We start from the raw sequence: 23,427 nt of genomic DNA on the forward strand, positions 1-23,427 counted from the left end.
CCACAAGCACACCGACACAACACCGCCGTACAAAAATCCCTCCTTCAATGAAGTGAAAAAGCAACTGCCATCCTCGTGAGGTTGGTGATAGGGACAGGGCAGGGACACTTTGGTGGAAGACAGCTGCATCCCTCACACTGGGAAAGCCCTCATCCTCCAGAAGCAAAGCCGTCACTGCTGGGCTCACTGGTAGTAGATGCTAAAGGCGTGGAGGATATACAGGAAGGTCGTGACGAAGGCGAAGAACTGCACAAGAGGAAGAAGAGCAAAAGCTGGGGTCATCTGGGAGATCCTAACCCCATCTCCTCTGCGTGTTCTTCACCTGGGGAACCCTCCCAGCCCAGAGCTCTCTCCAGTCTCATAGAAGGGACAAAGCCCCCACATTTCCCAGGAGGCAGCCACGCAAGGCTGTCCATGAGCTGCTGGACCCTGAGAAGCCCACACTGGCTGCACAATGCAACAGAGATGAACTGAAGCTCTGACCAGTGTGACACTGATGGTCTTGGGACGGCTCTGCTGTGTCTTTAATATTTGCTCCTGCGTCTCCCCGAGCGGAATTGCAGGGGCTCTGGCCTGCCTGGGGTTTTCTGGACCAACTCACCGATGCAGCGCTGTTGAGCTGGTAGTAAAGTGGCGAGTTGGGGCCAGACTCAGATCTGATGGTTGCATTGGCCTGCAAGACAGCAGCGCTCATGTACAGAATGGATGTGGCGCCATGGTACAAACTGTCCTGCAAAGCAAGGGAGCGGCAAGGATCAAAGCCTGCCCAAGACCGTCCTTGTCTGATTCACCCCGAGGACAAGGTCCATCCTCTGCATGTGCAAGTGCTTTAATGGGACACACCAGCCCAGACAGAGGCTGGGACCAAACCCCTGTACCATACCGAACCCTCCCCTGTGCCCACACAGCACCCATAGCATCGCACAGCCTCCCTCGGCCTTTCCAGTCAAGGCAACAGGAGGAAAGGGCCGGTTGTTTGCAGAAGGCCCGCAGCTGGCCGGCTAATCCATCACCAGCCACAGTGCCCACACTGCTGCTGCCAACATCTGCCAGTGTCCCCGCCCCTCCTTACCAGCACTTTCCAGTTCTCGCTGTTTTTGTGAAAGCCGAAGAGGTAGCTTAAGAGGAGCAGCAGGGAGATGAGGGAGGAGCTGAGGGACACATACATCACCCATCCCTGCAGCAGCGGGAAGGAGACAGAGGTAGCAGCGATGAGGATCCACACCCAGGTCCCGCAAAACTGCCAAACACAGGTGCCTCTGATAAGCGTGGGATAGGGAAGCTCCTCCTGCTCCTTGAGTCCCTCCTTGCCTCCCTGGCCAGCCCCAGCAGCTGCTGGAAGCCCCACATTTTTGGGCAGCATGGACCAGCCTCCTGGAGCATCCCGGCACGACAGCAGCACCACAGCCTGGCACAAATTTCCCTGAACGCTCTTGGGAAATACCTCAAAACGTTCCCTACAAAAAGGAAAGGTTTGCTGCTGTGTGCGACGCGAGGAAACATCTCACCCGGAGGGCTCTGGCAGAGAAGCCAGAACACGTGCTTTTATCTGGGAAAGGTGAACAGCCGTGTCAGCCCAGCCCTGCCCGCTCATTAACCTCCTGGGCTTGAAATCAGGGCACAAGGAAGTCTCCTGACTCCACACACCAGCCCAGAGTGAGTCGCTCGCTCTGGATCCCCCTAAAATATTTACCATGTACAAATAGCACACGGGGTTATCTGGACAAGCTCACGCCGCCCTGTGCCGTTCCAGCTCTGGTGGATGAAAACCCCCCAGATTTGCAGTGGGGAGCTGAGCCCGTCGGCACGGGCAGCTCACAGCACAGCCCAGCCACAGCGACTGTGCCCATGGAGCGCGTAGGTGGTGTGGGTCGCCCGTGCTGTGGCATGTGTCAAAGTACACCAGCAGTTATCTCAGCCAGGCCCACCAGATGCCCTCTGGACCCAGAAGCAATGGAAAGATGCATGGAATGTCACACTTTAGAAGGCACCCAGTTTCCTTCAAGTTCTTGGAAAGACTTCAGAGAACAAAATTCCTGTGATTTTCAAGCAATTTCTATGCAGTAACTGGAGCTGCTTCTGCCCCAAAGGCACCGGCAGTCCATCAGCCCCTCCCCGCCCTACGGCAGCCGACAACCCCCGTGCGGGCTCTGGGATGGAGCTGGAGTGTATCTCATCCTCAAGCTCTTCCAAAAACCACCTTTATGCATTCAGTATAAGCTAAAAGAAAAGACAAGTCCCATTAATGCTGTCTTCGGTGTCGTTTTGGGGGCTGCTCCCTGATTTTTAGATTTGCTCAAGCCACCAGCGGGGTGCTGTAACGCAGCAAAGCTCAGCATACTCACTATCTCCGGTAGGATGAACAGGTAGGGGACAGTTTTGAAGACGGCGACTCCGGAGGGCAAGGCAGGCTGCGTGGCGGCCGCGGGGGGACACGACAAGGCCATGTCTCCTCAGCTGACGCTGCAACCGCTCTGGCTTCGCTCCACTTGCATTTGCCTGTGCCGCTCCCGTGCAGGGTTTTAACGGACACACCCGCAGGGACGTAATCACAAGAAACCAGCCCAGGCTGGCACTGCGCCACTTCCTCCGGCTGAAGGAGCCCTCAGCAGCCCTCCGGTTATTGCAGCTGGCTTCACACACCCTGCCACCAACACTGGGACAGGAGAGCAATGGGACCCCAGCCCCGCCACTGCCACACGATCAATTCAAGGTGTTTAACCAGAGGGGAAAGAAAAAGAAAATTCTGCACCACAATGGGCCAGAAATGTTTCCTGCAATCAATTTTTGTCCTTGGCACACTTTCAAGCCTGAAATATTTTTGCTGCCACTGTTTTTGTCTCCTCCCTGTTCTGTTCAGGTTTCTGCTCTGTGTTCACGTCAGACTTCCCCACACCTACTGGGCACATCCAGCCTTTGAAAACTTGCAGCCAAACATTGTTTACAGCCAACGCAACACCCTGGTAAAAGATGGGAGGGTTTGCCCACATGCTCCTAAGTGCCTGGAAAGGTCTGAAGGACAGCTACCAGGAGAGCTTTGATTTCTACCTCCTGGCAGATGTGCTATGGATTCAACAAGCACACACTGTTTTTTCCAGAGGACTCTGCCTCACCCCATAACTCACCGATAACTGGTGGGACGAAAGGCTGAAGGTGGCATCTCTGCCTTGTGGCCTAGAGAGGACAGAAGAACTCCACTAACTCAAACAACACTTGGCAGCAGGAGGAGGAGGATATCTTAGTAAGATATCATATCTCTCCATTTGAAGAGCCAAGTGATGCCCTAGGAATCTGGCTTCTGTGCCAAGCTCTTGTGCAATACGGAGCAAAGATCAAATCCATGATGCTTCTTATTGTCCGAGTGCCTCCTAGGCTGAGGGTCGGGGGAAGTGCTTTGCAGCATTTCTGAAGGCTCCAGTTTACGCATGCTTTCAGTGGGAGCTGGCTTCGGGCTCCATGCAGTGTGCTGTGGTCTGTGAAAGACCTTGTTTTAAAGCACGTCACACCAGACAACATCAGTGCCTGGCCTGGACTTAAATCCACATGCGACTCGGTACCCGCCTACCTCTTTGGACCCGGTGGCAACGTACCTATCACCATGCAGAAAGCATCCAGACACTCCAGCACGAAAGAGAAGCTGGATTAAAAACTTCCCACTGGGAGTGGGCAGCACGTACAGCCTGTGGTTACACACGGCTCAGGGAAAAGAACACCCTGGTCCACCCAAGGAATACCCCGCAGCTCACTAGCCTGCCCTAGAAAATCAGCACAGAGGGCAGCTACCGTTCAGCACAGCCATGCACGGGAAATGCAGCATTCCCTGAATTCTCATCAGCTTTTATTTGTATTAGGTGGGTCAAGAACATTCCTATGAATGACCCAACCTTTTCCTGTGTGGAAGAGACAGTAAAACAGTCTAAATTCAGAGCAACCTGCTGTCCACTGATTGGACAAGAGATGATGTTTTTTTTTCCTAACCTGGCTGACCTTGCTCAGCAGCATTCTTAAAGATCATTGCTCTCTTCCTTGTCTGTTACCAGTCTACCGGGGGGGGGGGGGGGGGGGGGGGGGGGGGGGGGGGGGGGGGGTGTACTGGGAAAAAGAGTCTTTTGTTCACCCTGATTAAAACAAAACTGGAAATTAATTGGAAGCTGCATGAGAGGAGAAAATTGCTGCCTCAGCATTTGCTCAGCTTAGGCAAAATACGACACTCGACATGGCTACAACAAGTACATGTACAGACAATCATAGTCTTGACTAACATTGCAAAGGGGAAAATTTAACATATATTTCTATTAGTTAAACTGATAAATAATTTTAGTCTCTCAAAATGTTAAATATGTTAAAATGCTCATTACCATTCAGATAGTACACAGTTTCTTTCTTTAAAAATTTATTTATATTGATACCCTGTTCTTACATAGCCCGTGTTGTTCTTCTACAATCCATTCATACTCCAGGATTGTTTTTCCTCACTTCTCCTAAGAAATCGTAAGCCAGCTCTGAGATATCAAAGGCTTTGTGAGTATTTTCTGATGACAGCAGATACTGAAGTGCACCATCATTCTCTCGGCTTTTTTTCAAAAAGTCAGCAATCACCTTCCAGCGAGATGCTTCAGACTCTTCCTCAGCCCACTTGTAGTCAGGGAGCAAAGTGGACTGGAGGAGAGGGAAGACAGAGTCGTGGTACACCAGGACAAACAGAGACTTCAGAAATTCTTGATCTCTCTGCAGAGAAGAGTATTTGAAAATACTTCAATGCAAATACACGGTGTTGCCAAGCACTTCTCCAGAAGTATTGTACACAGGAGAGAAACAGACAAGAAAACATTCAGCTAATGCCCAGTTGCCAGGTTAACAACGGGAAGAGATTCCACCTTCCTAAACAAACATCAGTTAGCTCGGATAAGCCTCAAACTCTCCACCAAGAACTATGCACTGTATGAACTATAGATCAACAAATCTGCTCTCCAACCCGCAGAAACTCCAAACGACAGAAAGCAGCCATACACAGCCAAACCCTGCCAGTGTTACCACACAACAGCAATCTGCACAACAGTCACTGAGAGCCCTTTGCTCATGGGGTATTTATATTTCTTCCTAAAAACACCGGTGTGTGACAACCGTTCCCCCCAGCCTCTGCAGGTACAGACTGAGACTGCCATGGCTGCCAGGGGAGAGCCACATCCTCCCTGCGTTAGAAGGCCAAACTCCCCTCGTTTCTCTACTGCCCTAGGTGGAGAGGTGCAACAATCCCACGCTCCTCGCAGCACGTGGCTCCAAGCAGGAGGCAAGGCCACACCGTACGTACTGTTATTTCACACTTTGACAGGACATTCTTCATGTGGCAAGAATTATGCCCTCCCCTGTAAAGACCAGTCTGCAACACCCAGAGACTAAGAATCAGCCTGGTCAATTATCAAACACTGAAAGATCCCGACCACTTGATGAGATTTGTGTGCCTCATTTTTCACACGCACACTAGAAAACCCCTTCCTGCAGGAAGGACACACGCAGGGCGCTGCCTCCTGGGAAACTCCTATCACTGAGACTCTTCCAGAAATGTTCCGGAAACGTGAGTGCCATGACTGGCATTGAACAGCTCACGTCTCTGCAGGAGATTTAGCATCTAAGCATTGTATAACCATGCAAGAAGGAGTAAGAATTCACCAGGCAGCAATCCTACCATGGGAGGGGCACATGACAAATCAGGTAAAACTGGATAGTTCTGGGACACCAAGGAGTTACTAATTCTTCGAGCAGATCGGCTTTCATTTTGGATGAAAGGCCTTGAAAAAGCAGTTCTGACTCAACAGCATTTTGTTTTGTTTGCGTAAACGGGGAGATCTCCTTCTGTAGCACGCACCGTGAATGAAATATCCTTCTACTGCTCCCAAGTGAAGTGTCTTGGATCAAGAGCCAGTGCCTTTCTCATTCAGTTACCTACAGCTTCTCTCTGTCCAGAGGACAGGAGGTAGGACAAAGCACAGGTAAGCCTGGTGACATGGCCAATTCAGTTCTCCAGCTGTCTACATGCCAAAATGGGAGATTACAACTGTCTGAGGTAGGGAGATGTGCAGAAGGGCATTTTTCCAGGCAGACTGTGGGAAGGCTAAAACTCAGAGGCTGGAGGAGGAAAGATTATTTTGTGGATGTACACAGCCCCTTTTGTACCAGTGGAAAGCTTTTACTGGTCAAATATTGCAAGCACATCATGAAAGGGAGCCACACGTTGGGTATGAACCTATAACAGCTTTCCCACTAACAACCATTTACAACCATTGAGATAAAAAGTTACAAGTTAATTTCATACTCCTTCTCCTAGTCTACTGTTATAAACACAGCTAAGAAATGTTAAGAACTGCATTTAGTGTATCTACATTTTCTAAATAAATGTATGGTCAGAGGAAAAGTCAACTATCAATAACACTGACAGAAAGCTTCTAGTTTGAATTAGATGGAATATATGTCGGAAAAAACCCTGTAATTTATTACCTTCTCAGACCTCTTCAGTGTTCTTTCTCTATCTGCCCAAGCACTCTAAAACGAAATGAAATGTAAAATCAGACTGCAATCGTGGAGATCTAAAGCAATTCCATTTTTAGCTACAAAAATCTCGCAGCAATCCCGCAGTAGTTTAAGCTCCTGTTGCAGTCCCACTTTTCTCACACTCCCCATTCCTCCCTTGTGCGTGGAGAAATACAGCCCAACCCCAAAGGCTGACAGCTTCTAACAGTAGTGTCCTTCAGGCAGAAATAACTCAACTGTTGTTGTCTGGTACTAGGACACCTGCGAGGGACTGCAGTGTAAATACGGTAGGCACTGTCCTGCCAGTCACAAGCGAAGTCAGCTCCCACCTGTCATGAAGGCAGCGCTGTCCTAGAAGCCAGACAAACATCCAGGCAGCTAATCCACCTGAGCGCACTCTTGCTGTGGCTACATGGCTAGCAGCACTCAGACTAGACCATTTATGTCTTTGCATCCCTTCTGCATGTACTCAAGAGTTCTCTTGCAGTTTTGAAGGCACTAAGACACAAGAGATCTGCACGTACTTGAAACTGTTATAACTTCTCTGTTTGACTTTTCCATTTCTCTTTTCACAGGATTAAAAAAGCTCAAATTTTGCAAACTATCTGGAAATCCTGACACATCAGATGTAATCGAACGCTATGTAGATAACATACCCTAAGTGCATCCATCAGATCTGGTTGATCCATGACTTGAGGGAAAGTTGCTAAAATAGGATTACAGATTAATTCTGAAACAGAAAAACACACACATTCAAGGCTAAGGGAGAAACAGGACGGTTATCAAGGTATTCAACGTATTCCCTCCCTTCAGAATATTTGAAAGGGAAAATTAGATGTAATAGTACTCCAGAGCAGCAGGGAAAGTAGAAGAGCTCTCTAACAACTGCATTCTCTGACTGTAGCAAACTCTGCATGACTGAGACAACCTGAGAGACACACAAAACATAATTGCTGGTTTATTAGGAGAAGTCAGCAAGCAAAAAACATCACTGATTTAACCTAGGCGTAGATTCAGGTGGTTTTGCCCATTTCTGCACCTGCCTTTTTTGTAAACATCTGAAATTGTGCTGCCTGGTTTGGATGTTATGAATAAACACACTTCTGTTCTACCTTAATATGGTTTATGTTGTGTGCGATTTTAAGGTAACCGGGTAACAAGTGGCACAGTAAAATTACCATGTGGGGCACATCATCAAACTGCATCGGTCTCCCCTGTGCCTTTCAGGTTAGCTACTGGGTAATAGCTGGGTCTCCTGTTATCTCTGAACAGGCCAGCTGTATCAAAACCAGGCAGGGCAGAGCTGCCTCCCCGTCACTGGCAGGCATCAAAGGTCTCTGTTACAAAGCACAGCAAATCTTGAGCCCCAGGAGCGCAGGGGTCCTGTCATTATTTCAGTTAATGAGATTGTGGATAAGATTACAGGAGTGCAACAAGTGACATACAGAGGAAGTTTGGCTGCACTGTTTTCTTTCTCTTGTGATTTTAAATATTTAATGTACGCTGTTGTTTCTTCATGCTGAAGTTAATGGAAAGTTTAGTAGACACTAACCACTTACTAATAACAAAACATTCCACGGAAGCAAGCCAGAACTGATTACTTTTGTGATATAACACACATTTTAAGTTGCGTATTTCTGAAGTGATAGTTGATTTTGAAATAAGAGAAATCTTCTTTTGCTACATCAGAAAAAAAGAAGAAAATAGCTACCAGAACAACTGCTGAAATGCCAGGGTAAAGCCTTTAAACAATTTCAAATGAAGTCTGAATCCAAATGGTTGCAGTTTAACCTCCAGGAAAGGTCATCAGCCTGATCTATTGTCCTAAATTACAAAGATCAAATCAAGTAAGTGTGGCAGTACTCAACTGGCCTTTAAAAACTAAGCATTTCAGCTTCTGATAAGTTTATTTAACAAAGCATTAATTTATTAAAGGGTCTGACTTTCAGATACTGAAATCAGTATGCTCAGAATAGAATTAAAGTTCAAGAAAATCAGAAAGAGAGTTAAGTGCTGAGCACCTTTGAAAGATGAACCTGTAATTCAGATGCCCGAGTATGGCTAAAGATTGTAAGTCAAAAATGTTAGCAAGTGCACAAGCAGATTTATTTGCCATAGGAACACAGGATACATAATTCAGTCTGGAGAAGAGACAGAGGAGAAAGCACAAAAACTCCACTTTCCAGTACCAATATAAATTCATCTGTATTACAGTTAAGAAATGTAAGTTTTGCATATTTCAAATGTGATTTTAAAATGGAGACTATAAACTATTACAGTTCTGTTGAAGGAAAGATGTGGAAGGAATAAGATACAGAGTTCCAACCATACCAAGACACTGAGTTCTAAAACCAGAACTCTTCCACTTCTGTCTCTCCCTGCCGCATTGGCCAATAAGTAAATAATAATTAAAAAAAAAAAAAAAAGAGAGGATGACCTAGCCTCAATGATAAAAACATCTGTCTAATCTCTTCTATAACTCACAAGAACATGCATACACTAGAAATGAGTGAGTAAACCTGTATGCATGTGTAATCTCTCATCGCATGGGTGGTGAAAAGGAAACATTTCTCTTCCCAGTAATCCTTTACCTTTATTTGCTTTTGTTTATTTATTTATTTATAAATAACCCTTTGCCTCTCCACACAGGCTTTTTTCTTAAATGAGAATTTCACTGAAAGCGCTTAATTCATACTTCACAGAAAACAAAACTAGTCTTGTGATTTTTGCACTGCGATGCGAACCAATGTCAAACAGTGCAACACATTAGAAGCAAGCTGAAATATTACTAGTTTGAAATGCAAACACACCGATCGGTGGTATTCACAGCAAGAGGCTGTTCTCTTTTATAAACAGGGACAACAGCTTTCTGTTTGTCCCAACCACTTCTGCCAACTGAAAGTTCAAACCCTGAAACCCTCTACACAGGGAGCGTGACTTCCTAACCTTGTGCGATGGTCAGTCAATGCCAGCGCTACCAGGGAACAAAATTCTATGAGTGCCCCGTATCAGTGAGAGTTGTTCCCGCAGACCCCTGCTTTCTCTTGCCAAAGGGAGACTTTGGAGAGAGTAATTCTCTTTATGAACCTGATCTTTCTCCAACACGCTCTCCATTACTGAGCTCTTCTCCACAACAGCAATTCTTACCTGTGCTTTGCATGCTTATTCTGTCTTTCAGGAGTGCATCACCAAGTATTTGTCGATAAAATATCAAGAGATGGATGTAGCACATACTACCAATTAACGTTTCTGGTAGCAAACTATTGGGAAAAGAAAGAACATGCAGTTGAGATTTTTATTAAAAACTGCACCTACAAAGTATTGTTCACCAAAACATGAGAGCAGTCAGTTTCATGGAGATTATTATTAGCTCATATTGGCATCTCCCTGACTCTGTCACAACTTTTGAAGGTGCACATTGCTGCATCTGTAACAGCCAGACTCCTGCTGTTGCAGTTTTCAATCTTACCTAAATGTAAAGACTTTTTGTTTGTTTTCAACAAAATAGCTCTAAGTGCCAAACATGCGGGTGACGTGACCCTCAGATTTTTGCATAGCTGGTGTTCCAGGGAAGGGGTACACTTTAGATCTCTGGGACCTTTCTAGGATATCTGAAATACTTTTTCATTTTACGGCAGCACACACAAATACTTACTTCAGGACGTCTTTTGACTGTGTACTTAATGACCTCAGTTTCACTACAAGCACAGGCTGCTTCTTGAGTGTTATAAACTGATGAAAAACACCACTGCCTGCATAAGAAGTAAACACCCAATGTGAAATCCATCATTTTGAAAGAACATTAAGGATTATATTAAAATAATGGACATTTAAATTTGGCAAGAGATGTTTTGCTAAAACTATAATGGTTTAAGGATGGTCTAAAACCCAGGAAGAACTGAATGTCTGAAAAGATATCAACATATCAGCTACATCAACATTTGGTCTAACATAAGCTATTACCTCTCTCTAGGACAGCGGATTCATAATGTGTGTGGAGTGGAGGATGTATCCAAAGCCAAAAGGTGAAGACCTTCTATAGCTTGCAGCATGTGTCACTGGCAAATGGATATTATTACAGCTTCCAGAGGAAAACCATGGCTGCCCTTATTTAAAACACAAGTGGTCCATTGTCTGAACCAACTCTCAGTGAGGCGTTGTTCAACCCCACAGGGAAGAACCAGTACAGATGTTCTGTAGCATATTTACGCACATGTGCAACTTGTACATAAGTGACATGGTATCAATGATACAGGAATTAACAGCCTGGCCTGGGAACTCTTCAGACCAGCGTTACTGCTGAGCCTTGTACCATTACCCCATAGCCAAGAAGTGTTAAGTGCAGTTAAAAGAAATAATTGAATACATTTATCAGAAATAATTCCCAACCTGCGAACACTGGAAGTCACAGAAACATTAGCACTGCCAGATAGTTCTGAATCCCACCAGCCCTAACAATCAACCCTCTCTTATGCAAAATGAGAACACACAACCCAAAACCAGGCTGTGGTGACTGCACTCTAATGAGCGTCCCGGCTGAGCACTGCATGTTGTGAAATAGGTATAGCATTTGTTGTATCATGTTATTTATATAATGTTTATGAGAAACCACACCTCTTCTTGACATTGATGGGTCAACCTCAATGCCTCTCTCACAGGGAGTACCACCATTTAATAGCAGCTCATACATCCTGTGAAAGCAGAGCAGCATAGTTAAAAGATGTAAGGATATGCGAGAACAGCAAAATCGCTCTCTGCAAAAGAAACAAACCTGCTGTCTCAACTGAAAAACTGACATGGTGCTTGAGGTTATGACTCGTATTTTATATGAAATGACTACACCTAACTACTAAGTAACCAAAACTCAAATGATAAATCTGAAACTTGTATTATATGAGAAAACTAGTTAGTTATTTTAAAAGTAATTAGCAACACTGATTCTTTTCCACGACTCCAATATTTTTCTTATATGAAATTTAGCAATTGTGTCATTAAAATGAGTTTTAATTTTTTAATTTTTGAGGAGTCATGGCTTAAGTATCAAAGATTCTTAGATATGGAAGATTTAAAATGTTGAAGAATAATACAATCCCGGTTCTGTCAAGAGTAAGTCACTGTTGAAGCAAGCATGCAATTTCACTCTCCGGGTACCATGTTTAACTTAACAGAATAGAAAAACAATGTTACAGATGAGATTTAGAAGAAAGTCAGAGGCTTATACAACAGTAGAAGTCTCCTGTGGGTTTTTTTTTTCCCCACTGTAATCCGAATATATTCGGAATACACATGTATATCTATATGTATTTTGGTAAAAATCAACAACTGCAAGTCTCCAATCATTTCTGTAAATCAACAGAAAGCTTTCCTACATTTAATAAAATAGAATTGTGTACATTTTATTATTCTTTAGGATTGCTTGGCCCATCAACTGATCATAAATCAGCTGCAAAATACAAGCTTATTTACACTCTCCAAGTGAACGGCAAGAGATTCATTCACATCAACTCTTACCTGCTTCCAAGTCTTAGAAACCAATCTCCTAATTTTCATATGGCAACGGGATATACAGCAAAGTGCACATAAAGAAGAGGCCGGAATTAAAAAGTACATTATCACCTTCAGTTTATGTAGTGATTCTATTTTGTACAAACAGAACTCTAAATAACTCCCTATTAACTCAGACGTTTCCATAGTTTTAAAACTCCACTGAAGAATATTTTTAAACACATATTCACTTGCAACATTTCAAACCTGAACGCTGGGTCCAGGAAGCACTTTTCCCACACAAACGCAGTAGACCATACCCTGGGTGCAGAAGCAGGACCAGCATTCTCACTGAAAGACCCGGTACAACCTGCACTTTAGTCTGGATTACACCTGCCCCTATCAGTGTGTAAGTATGAAATATAAACTTTACTGCTAGCCTAAAACACATGTATATACATAGATATATAAATACAGAAAAAGAGGGAGAGAGAAGGAAAACATAATAAGCTTACTTGGAAGGAACAGGCATTCCATTAGAAGTAAAAAGTTTCAAAAATGCCCAGCCACAGCTTAGCTCCCCTCTTTCTCCTGTTGACTAGAAAAAAAGAGAAACATAAATAACTTCAGCAGCTAAACCCGAATGAGTAACTGAACTACAATTATTTAAAATAATCACATAAGAATGGTAAAAGCCCCATGTTTGTGCTACACAAATACTGACTATGCCATATTTGCAGGTGTTTAAAGATGTTTTACCAAGCAGAACACACAGTTACGCTGAAGATGATCGCCCATTAACATATTTAAGAGACGAGGATTTATTAAGCCAAGACATACACATTTAAGGGAAACCTAAGCATATCAAGCTCCTGAAAAAGAAGAAATTCACAGATAAAGGTAAAAAAAACCCAAAGCTGCACTGATGCTCTAAAGAATGCAGGACAGAAAGGAGGAGGGAAAAAAAACTACCCAGAGGATTCACCCATCTGATTCCAGAGTCAACAGTTCCCAAGGCAGCGACCCTGTGCATGGGAAGGCTTTATTCACAATACCAGAGACAGTACCTGGGAAAGGGAACTGATCCTGTGTGCCAGGCCATTCGTTTCGAGACCCCAAAAGCACTAATAACAGGCAGGAGCTTGTAAACACTCCAGCCTTCGTTTAAACTTACTCTGTAAGCAGCAGCAGACAACTTTGCATCATCTTGACTTCTCCAGTTAGCATGAGGAGGGCTGTTCTGCTCCACCAGGTCTCTGTGAACCATCACTTATGAACGTGCTGTTCATTACCAGGACTCACATAGTCCAGTTCCCTACAGACATACACTCTACTTCTCTCCTTGCACAACAGTTCTGCATCCCCACCACACTATCAGCCTGACTCTCCTCCACATCTCCACAGGCACTGCGCTCTCGCACCTGAAGTTCATACAGGTGTTAGTGTAAGAGAAAACAGTCTCCTTTGTAACTTTTCTATCCATGTCTTCAAAATTCTGTTGCCCACCATTTAATACCCTGCTTGCTAACTGTTGTCATTACCCCACTTTCCATGTTTCAGCCATGCTGTACTTGATTGCAAAGATTCACCTGGGGAAGACTGCAACCATAATGATAATGTAAGTGTTCAGAAAGAGGCAGCAAGACTCAAGTCAGTCTTGTAGACAAAATGGCTGAGATCTTTCAGAACGGCGACCTGTTCTGAAAAGCCACGGTATGCTCCAGATATTAGTGTTTGTTATGCTCCTGCATGCATCCGCCTTCTATTACTGTAGTTCTTTCAGGCTTTACCATCTGTTGTGTCACTACTCATTGTACTTTTCAGAAGCATATCCTAGATAGATAGCATATATCTGTATCAATCACAGCTAGAAACCAGTGTCCATACTATTTAAACAGTTAAAATTTTAGTTTTCAAACTATGTAGCACAGTAGTCTGAAACAAATCACAAAGATAGAAAAACAATGCAGGAGCAAAGAGAGAATTGGTCTTCTGCAGTCACATAACATAGGATCTCTGGCAGACTAACAGAAATTATTGCAGTGTAAGTAAAGGTACATTCATGTCCACTAGTGAGAAAGTCTTTTATTCTCTAAATATTGACTAGAACTAAAAGTTCCAAACGCCAACATCTCTCTTCTCTCTCCCAGAAGCCAAAAGGAAGACAATCTTATAAGCTATAAGCTAGAAAAAGTTCAGTTAATTTCCATTTGGATCTCACAGCTGCTGGGGCACTGCAGCTTAACATCAAGTATGGAACAACTAGTTCACTTTATCAACCTGTGCTGGTAACAATTTATACTGCAACTTTACACACTTACATTGCGAATATACGTGATGCCAAGTTCAAATAATATACCAATGTCTGAAGACAGAGAGTTGGACCTGACGAAGCAGTCACCATCCAGCAAGCTGGGTAAAATGCCCGTTACCTAATACGGAGAGAGGTGTGTGGGGGGGTGAAATTAAATGTACCTATTAAAAAAACATCTGAAATTTAAAGGCCATTGAACATATCACTCATTCATGTAAGAGCTCAGACCCAATCCCACTGCATATAAAAGAAAATGATGAGTGGAGAACCAATTTCAGTTGAAACCTTGCTCCCCTTATTCTTTATCTTGACATGAAACACAGCTGTGTTACCCAAGTACATCTTTTGTGTGAGGACAAGCTACTAAAGAACTTGAGATGTCAACAAGCACTTAATTCCTTCCAAGAACACAGCAACAGCTGGGGTAAAACATGACAACGCTACTGTTGCCAATGTGGCCCTGTATGGCACTTGAAACATGGGACAAAGCATATGCTCTTTTTTTAATTAAATCAAAGCAAAAGCTCACATGCAAAGTAGCTCATCTCTTCCCTTCTCTGTGAACACCATGTAGCATGTGCCTGATACTGATTCCAAGGTAACCAGTGCCACTGGTGGATCATCAGTCGCCCCTGCTACTTCTCCTTCCCCCCAACTTTTTTCTCCAAAGTGTTTTTGCTAAAACACTTGGTTAAGTTTGAATTCATGCACTTCAGCAAGTCTTTTGTCTTCTGCTTGTTCATTTTTGTTGCAGTACGTTTTATTTCAACACAAATACCAGAATAATAGATGCTGTAAACAGATAGTTACTGGCTTGGTCACTCCCTGAGCAAGATACCTACACTTGGAGAAAAGGTCCATGTTTGAGGATTTTTAGGTTGCCACGTAGCTCTCACTGTGTGAATGTTACTCAGCACCTAAAATATTATAAGTGATGAAAAAAGCTAAGACAAGTTTTTCCGGAAAGCTATACAGCTTTAAGAAAATGCAGTATTATCCCAGATTAACCCAACACTCTGCACGCAACAAAGATAAAATTACACTTGCTTTTCAACTCTATCAGATGGTTTCAGTTTAAAGACTACAGAGAAGTTTTCTCTGAAGCCACAGAGCACTTTACAACCACCCTTGTTTTGTATACACCAGTAATAGACCCTTTGCCCCCAAGAGCGGTCAGTGCAGCAGGGAGAAAACCGCCAGATCATCAGCGTTAGATTCTGTTATAAAAGGCTGCTCTACAAATATGACGATATATACAGTAAGACCCTGACCCAGCTATTCCCAGGCCCATCGCAGGAGAGAGATCAGCCCAGAAAAGGCTCATCTCCACAAACATAAAGGAGCAAAGAGGCACAATGACAGGTGGGGGAACCAAAATTATGGACTCTGAGAAATGGAGCTCTTGCCCCAGCCCCTCCCAGGGCTGCCCAGGAAAGCTGTCAGCCCCAGGGGCCAGGGGCGACTCCCATCATAATGAGTCAAAGGAGCGGCTGGCCGGATTGCCTTACAGACTGAAAGGGGTTACTGCTTTGGGGTACGAGACACTGGTGTGCAGGGGAGGAGTGTTTTGGGACTGCACGTGACTTACTATGGGATGCTCAGGGAAGAAACCAAAGGCAGAAAAAGGGAGGGATCAAGGTGCTTTTTGGAGTAACAAGGGTGGAAAACCAGAGGGATAAGTACGCATGTCTGGCCATGCCCAGGACCTGATCAATGCTGTCTGTCCTGTTTTCTCATTAAGCTCTATTTATAGCCATTTTTCTGGGTGAATGGGCTCTCTATTCTGAAGACATGTGTGTATGTCTAGGTGCCAACAACCGGACAGAACACAGGTCACTGGGGGCCTACATGTCTGTGGTGACTGCAAGTGAGAGAGTAAGGGTATGTCAGCGTGCGATCGCAGGCGAGTATCAAGCCAGACTAATCGGAGAGTAAGTTAAGCGGCATGGGAGGCAGATATGTGTGTCTCTCTCTCTCTCTGAGTGAGAGAACTGGAGGATCTGGCTACTAGAGGGACCAGAGCGCAAAAGATCCTGAAAGATCCACACCTCATCAAGACTTTTTTTGATAGTCAAAAAAAACTTACCCGATTGCCATCAAATAGACAGAGTCGAACATGTCTACTGAGAACCTGTATACTGACTCCCGGGAGAGGAATCATTTTACAGCTACATAAAGTTACAACCAGGGATACTCGAGTTGGTCTAGCATAGATCTGAAATACAGACAACAGAAGAAGGATTAAATCTACAGGCTCCTGCATGTGGTACCAGTTTGTGTTTATTTACTGAGATGATCAAGTGTAGCGTTCACTAGATTGGATTCTTCTAACCACAAAGCTCGTGTAGTATTAGCAGCAGCAGCAAAATTTCTTCATAAGCTTTTAGCTCTCTTCTAAGGAGACTGCTACAAATATTTCAGCATGACAGATAGAAGGTGCTATCAAAGTTTGAGAAGAAAGAAATACTCTAAAAATGGCGCAAATCAAGACATAATCATCAGCCAAAATGAAAGAAGACAAATGAAACTGGCGATTTCACAGTGCCTAGCTGAAGTTCATGGTTTAAAAATTCAGACTAGTCACCCACACAGATCTGCTTCACCCAGGCAGGGAAGGAACCCACAAACTTAAGATGAAACATGACTCTTCAAAGACAACCAACATGACACCTTGTACTGATTTTTTGCATATTAGAGAGTAGGATGTGATAACATCTACTGCCTAAGGAGTCTAGATTGACATCAAAATCCAACATCTGTTTCACAGCAATATTTACCCAATGATATGACATACTGCTAGCAATTCACATCTACAGATCCTGTCACTTCTCTTAAACCGAAAGCATCATAGCTTCCTTACCAGTAATACTCACAGTATTTTTTTCAGAGTTCCACACCAAGTCTTTAAAAGCCAGCTGTGAAGGAGTAAGTTCAGGCTTCAAAAAGTAACTTGCTCGAAACTGATTGCCTACAACAAGAGTAATTTTTTAAATTCTTATTTATGTTTTATGATCTTTATTGGCACAAAAGGAACAACAGCCAAAATTCAGACATGGCTAAAGTCCATTCAAATTTTTGACAGGTCCAAACAAAACTATGGAGGTATCTTCTACAAGCATCCTTTAAAAAGGGTACTTTTACTATGTGTAACTGTTCTGCAGTATTTCATCCCAGAAGCACAGAACAAAAAGAGCCATTGACTTGAAACAGTTTTAAACAAAAAGACCAAGAAAATATGAAATGTGTAATATACTTGGCGAAGAGACTCCAAAAGATGTCCGAGAAAAAGGCAGGATTAAAAAAAATCATCATTTTCTGCAGCGTCAACAATAGGTGTCTTCCGAAGAGAAAAATCTCTAAAATCATTAGGAAATTTGTCATTGCCTCCATGTAGACAGGATTTCACACAGATAAATTAAAACTTAATAGAAGAAGAAGAAAAAACCTTTTATACATTATTTGATGGGTCAATAATAGCCTCTACAGATTACCTAATTATAATCAAGCAATATTGACTTTAGTCCAATAAGCTAGTAACCAGGACAAGAAACTCACCACAGACACTTGAGAATGCTGCACTGTAATTATTATGAGAAAACCTTACCTTCCTCTAAGAGCTGGAACAGTGTGGACAGGCGGAATCCCGCAGGAACCACTCCTATGGTTGCTAGTACCTCTACTGTGTCATTCTATTGCAAAAAAAAAAAAAAGGATAAAAAGGATATTAGCATTCCTGCTATTTAACAGCTATTTCTATCCTAGTTTAGAAGTCCCACACAACCAGTATCAGAGACCTGGGGCATGAGTTGCCTCTTCTCATCTGAAGCTAGCTTGGCCCATCCTCAGGAACTTTTACTTCACTTCATGTATGAACCCAGCCAGACTCCCATTTTGTTAAATCCCCCTTCCATTTCAAAGCAGCAGCAGAGCAGCCAGTTACAGAACAAAATCACACCCTTGAAAAAGAAATGGTATAGTACTACTGTGGCGAAACAACAAAAGAAATCTTATTTGTGTCTTTATTCAGACACATGGGCTGGGCTATAGCCTATTTCTAATGCATTAGAGAACATTTTTGTAGCATTTCTTACTACAAAGAACAAAATAGAGATGTTAACTAAAAACAATGGTCTGTACCATCGGTTTGTACAAAGGCAAACCTCGTGTACAAAATAATTAACATTATGGTCGATGAAGTCGCTATGTAAGAAATACACCTACCTCTGTGACAGCTCTTCTTACAGCCCTCCAGTGAGAATCTGTCCTGGAAGAAAAACAATGTATTTTTTATATTATATCATTCTCGTGTGGACAAAATATTTAAACACCAAATATTGGTTTGTTTTCAAATAGCAACAGCTTAACAACCACATCTATCTGAGATACTAATAATGACATATTTACAGCCACTAAGACTAATTGCTAGACTGTCTCATGAGTTGGAACATAACTCGATACATGACCCAGTCATTGTTCGACTTTATGAGGGAGGGGGGATGCGGAGAAAAAAAGGTGGCAAACCAAAGCAAAACTCCCCAACAAACCACTCAAGTAAAAGTGTGCAAACTGGAAAAAAAAAATGCAAGTGACTGCTGTACTGAAAAGAAAAATGCAAAGAACCAAATACCCTTGTTAGGTGCACTCACTGTGAGAAACGTACTGTCAGATTTAAGGAGGAGGAATAATAATTTTATACTTATTTGCTTTCACATCACTCCATTTACCTTTTTTTAATTTCAGTTCCATCTGCTGTTTCATCCACCACTTCTATGTGTTCTTCGCTTTGCTCTTGGCTTTCGCCATCTTCATTAAGGACCTGTAATTCAGATATGAAATGGCAAAGTGCTCGATTTCTTCACCGTTCTGTTCTGAAAAATGCTTTCTCCAACCACAACACATATTAATAGTTTAGGGGAGGAGATTTTTTGTCTGTGATGCATCACTCCAGAGCACTGTAACTGCAGAACACTGCCCTTAGTTCTGCAGCTACAGCAAGGGACTGGAGTATTCCTACAAGTAAGCAGAGGAATGCATTTACAAAGCGGATTCTTTAAAGAGAAATACAGCAGCATCATGAAGTAAAAAGCTAGCTACTCAACACGCTCGTTAGTTGCATTGTGAAAAGCTCTGCTCGATCCAATCACTCGATCCAAACTGTGTACCCACGTTTAAATGTTCACCCCAATTGTACACGGGATATATATGTGCATAAGTACATCAACATGTGTAAGCAACTCTAAAAATTAAAACCAAAAGAGTTACAAAGCTTTAAAATCCATTTTTCAAAAGGTTCTTCCATGTTGAGTTAGAAAATACTCCCAACATTTACACAGACTCACATTTCACATCAACTATGAAAAGCCTGAATTAGTCTACAGCAGCTTCAGAGCTGAAGTTTAGGGGAGAAGATTATGACTTTCATATTCAAGAAACTTCTCTGCATGTATATGTCACATCTTCACAAGGCACAAAAATACTGCTTTCGCTAATTATCTCCATACACATGTATACAAACATGGTGTTATTTCCAAATGACTGGCAAAAACACTGCTGTGTGTCCCCATGCAAGCACTGTGATCAATTTTATGCAGCTATATTATCATTAATGTATATAAAATAACAGAGGTGAGACTAGAACACAAGAAGGTTGCAGCACACTAACCACAAGGTAGGTTCTAGGAACGAGGCCTCTCTCCCCTTTTGAGTTTTCCGCTACCCACCAGCCATCCGCCTTCTTATCGTGTATAAGTAGGACTTCACCTTTCTTTGCCATTAGAAGGAGAGACAGAGACAAAAGACAACAAAATATTTCAAAATGGCTCCAGGCACAACTGAAAAAACACAAAAGCTTAATTTTTCCCACAACAGAGATCACAGACTACCATGGCAGACTCTGCCACTACAGAAGGTGTCAAAAGGACACTGGATTCCACCAAGTACAGTGGGAAAAGCCATTTATCCCTGAATCCCACAAGCAACCAGCTGAATCCCAGAAGCATAGGATTTACAGTTATTGCTTAATACAGAATGATCTGCACCCAAAAAACTTTTAGAGAGACATATTTACCGTAAATGTGAGATCCCCTTCCTGCTGTGCATTAAAGTTTCCAACTGCAATACATTCTTTGACATTTGGATCATCCAACAATTTATCCTCCTCATCATCATCTGCTTCTTCACTGTCTTCTTCCTCGCTACTTTCTTCATCTTCACTCTCACTCTCTTCTCCATTTTCATCTTCTGTTTGAGGATCTTTCTGATGTTCCTCATCTCTACCCGAAATAAATAAAACTTTTAAATTATTATTATGTTAAAAAACTTCTTGAAATTGTTGTAAAGCCTTGCAATATGGGCTTCTCTGCAGGGTCATTATCCAGACACAGAATTTTTACTCCTGTGTTTTACTCTCTATTGTGATCTGAAAAAAAATCAAAATCCCAGTGGTGTTTCCTCCCTAAGCGTACACACCACACTGCATCCTCTCAAGAGCCACATTATATTTCAGCCATTAACGAACACTCTCAGAAAATTCCAGCGAGTCCTCTTCTCGACTGCATCAAGAAAACAAGCCCCATAAGAGGTGGCTCATCAGCACTTCTTTTTTAACTGTGTGTTAAGATAAGAAAGGGGATGAGCTACCAATTCTTCAGGGTCCCTTCCAGCCCTGCATGTACAATTCCATGGAAGTGCAGATTGTATTTATTTGTTTGAGCTACTTACACTGCGTAATTTGTAGTCGCGTTATCCTTATCCAAGACAAGAACAAGTTTCTGCAGCTGCTGAGAGAGTTTTAGCAATAGCTTTTCTTCTTCTTCTTTCCTCTGATTATAATTCCCCACAGGCGCAGGCTCATCAGCCTGAGAAAGAATAACACAACAAATTGCTCAAAGAATCAAAACAAAGTTAAAGTTTCCCTATAAAGTTCATTTTCCACATATCTTGTGAGCTTTCACCTTCCTAGGCTGCTGCCACTCCCTGTTCAGTGACATCTTTCTTGCCCTTTTACCCTGCCAAGATGAAATTTCTTGTTGAATTTGAAATCTGCACTCTCCACTTGCAATATAAAGTGTTGGGTTGATAATATTTCAAGTGCAGAACTTGTACACGAAAAAGCATTAAAAACATGCTTTTAAATAATATGACCGGATCTCAGAGGTGCCATCCGGGGGTTGTGCAGTGCTCCCGAGGCATCTAAAATCCAAGGAGGCTGGTGTTCTCGAAACACTCGCTCTGATGCATTTTGGAGAAAACCATTAACAAATTTGTCCCCATGCTTACTTTTTTCAAATCATGAAGAGCGTTTGTATTCTCATCCACCAATTTCTTCAGCTGCATACATCTGCATTGAAAGCAAGACAGACAGCATTTTCTTAAGATTCTGACCGATGGGGGGGTGACCCAAATCACTGCACGCTTACTGAAACGCGCAAACTCAGACGCTCTGCGTGCTACAGCTCGGCAAACACCACCACAAGCCCACACTGCAGCTTAGCTGATCGTTACCTGCGATGTGCAACTTCCCGCTTAAAACTGCCTCAGCCCTTGTGGACTGGGAAGCGGCTACCCTGTTGCTTCTGCCCGGGAAACGGGCGAGTGGGAAGGGGCAGGGACGAGATCCGTACGGTTGGGAGAAAACCGGGACGTTGGGCAGGGTATCGCCTGCTCCTTCCTCCGACGCGAAGGCGACGGGGAACGGAACCAGTCTGCCCGGGGCTTCGCTCCGGGCAGTCACGAGACGGTTCTTCCCGCCACGCAGCTCCGGGTCTCGGAGCGTCGCTACGGCTAAAAGCGGGGGGCAGGCTGTGGGCAGGGGCCGGGGACCCCTCGGGCGGCGCCTCACCTCTGCGAAAGGGCCTCCCGCTGCCCGGGGGCCGCAGCCGCGCTCTCCGCCCGCAGGGCCTCCACCTGCAACACAGGACAAGCGCCGTCAGCCGCCGGCGGGGCGGGGCGGAGCCGAGCCGAGCCGAGCCGCGCCCCGGGCCGGGCCGCCCGCCCCGGTTACCTGGGACTGCAGCTCCCGGCTCCGCCGCTGCAGCCGCTGCAGCGGGCCGCGCGCCCGCCGTCCCGGCATGGTCGCTAGGCAACGGGCGGCGCGGCGCCATGCCGTCACTTCCGGGGCGCGCGGCACGCCGGGAGCTGTGGGCGCAGCGGGCCCGAGGTGGAAGCGGGGGCCGCGCGGCCTCCGCCCGCCGGGGATAGCCGAGGCCGGGCCGGGCCGGCCCGCCGCACCCCGCCTTGGGCTGCGGGTCGGAGCCGGGAGGGCCTCACCCGGCCCGGGCAGGCCTGGCCTGGGGACGGACAGCCGTCCCGCCGGTAAATCCGGTGAGGGCGGCCCGAGGGGCTGCGGCATGCCGGCTCCCAGCTGGTGCTGGCAGGCGCGCACGAGCCCGTGCTGGTCATCGCTCCCCTCGCCTGACAAAATGGCAGCCGGGCGCAGCCGAGGCCACGACCTGACAGCGGCACAGAAGCCCCCCTTTGCAGCAGTCCGCCGGCCTCCAGGCTACACACACCAAAAGGCGCGCCGCGGAAAGGCACGACGGTCAAGCAGGCGCAACCCGGGCTGGGCAGATGCGGTCTGAGCCACGCGCTCCCGCGAACGGCAGCTCTGCCAGAGACGAGCGCTGGGTCCCGCGCGGTGCCGCGCACCCCGGCCTTGGCGTCCGAGGAACTTCCAACGGCCTGAAACCTTGTTTCTACCAAAAAGCCACGGGACTACTCATAGGGCTACAAATGAGCATTTCATAGTCTTAAGGGGCGCTGGCCAGTTATCTTTTTTTCCCGGAACAGTTTTAAAACTTTTACAGTTGAGTAATACAGTTCAGTAATTACAGTTCAGTAATGCAGCTGAAAACCAGCAGCCCGTGCAGCGTGCAGTGAACCCTCCGGCGCACAGCAGGAGCACCCCTTTCTCTCAGACCGAAGGAATTAAATCCGCGGGCGAGGGGAGGGGAAGAAGGAACACGCTACGGCTGCCTGCACAGCTCCTTGTCCAAACCCCGAGGAGGAACCCAGAGTCCAGAGCACGAGCATCCTCCCGTTAATTTTCCCATTAACACGACACACGCAGCCATCCCCCCACCCTCTCGTCCCCGCAGGTTTTT

The 23,427-nt window shown here is 44.8% G+C and overlaps 1 protein-coding gene across 3 annotated transcripts; it reads right to left on the reverse strand.

Annotated features, from left to right (window-relative positions):
- Positions 1-156: 156 nt before the first annotated feature.
- Positions 157-22,411, reverse strand: NPHP1 (nephrocystin 1). 3 transcript variants are annotated; one of them, XM_075413647.1, is made up of 21 exons: positions 22,329-22,411; positions 22,167-22,231; positions 21,605-21,665; positions 21,047-21,183; positions 20,394-20,598; positions 19,989-20,090; positions 19,051-19,142; positions 18,548-18,590; positions 17,931-18,015; positions 17,200-17,294; positions 16,413-16,541; positions 15,169-15,243; positions 14,334-14,444; positions 12,528-12,610; positions 11,143-11,219; positions 10,184-10,280; positions 9,676-9,788; positions 7,185-7,258; positions 6,496-6,540; positions 602-730; positions 157-246 (listed from the first exon to the last, which is right to left on the reverse strand). In XM_075413647.1, the coding sequence occupies exons 1-21, from the start codon at positions 22,395-22,397 to the stop codon at positions 184-186; spliced, it is 1,950 nt and encodes a 649-aa protein (XP_075269762.1). In that variant the 5' UTR covers positions 22,398-22,411; the 3' UTR covers positions 157-183. The 3 variants fall into 3 exon arrangements, with proteins under 3 accessions (XP_075269762.1, XP_009929597.1, XP_075269761.1); XM_075413646.1 differs by lacking the exons at positions 157-246; positions 602-730 and adding an exon at positions 4,450-4,728; XM_009931295.2 differs by lacking the exons at positions 6,496-6,540; positions 7,185-7,258; positions 9,676-9,788; ... (14 more) ...; positions 22,167-22,231; positions 22,329-22,411 and adding exons at positions 1,073-1,240; positions 2,346-2,696.
- Positions 22,412-23,427: the final 1,016 nt, after the last annotated feature.

Source organism: Opisthocomus hoazin, chromosome 2 (assembly GCF_030867145.1).
Source record: "Opisthocomus hoazin isolate bOpiHoa1 chromosome 2, bOpiHoa1.hap1, whole genome shotgun sequence".
In the NCBI taxonomy this organism is placed as follows: Eukaryota; Metazoa; Chordata; class Aves; order Opisthocomiformes; family Opisthocomidae; genus Opisthocomus; species Opisthocomus hoazin.

What these genes read in the sequence shown, in the direction of transcription:
- NPHP1 (XM_075413646.1), bottom strand. Translation starts at nt 22,397, where the DNA reads ATGCCGGGACGGCGGGCGCGCGGCCCGCTGCAGCGGCTGCAGCGGCGG. An exon ending in GCATCACGTATATTCGCAAT is followed by an intron (nt 12,611 to 14,333) that starts GTAAGTGTGTAA and finishes CTTTTTTTCTAG; the next exon opens with TCAACAGGAGAAAGAGGGGA. An exon ending in GGAATGCCTGTTCCTTCCAA is followed by an intron (nt 11,220 to 12,527) that starts GTAAGCTTATTA and finishes CTGCTTTCACAG; the next exon opens with GATGTATGAGCTGCTATTAA.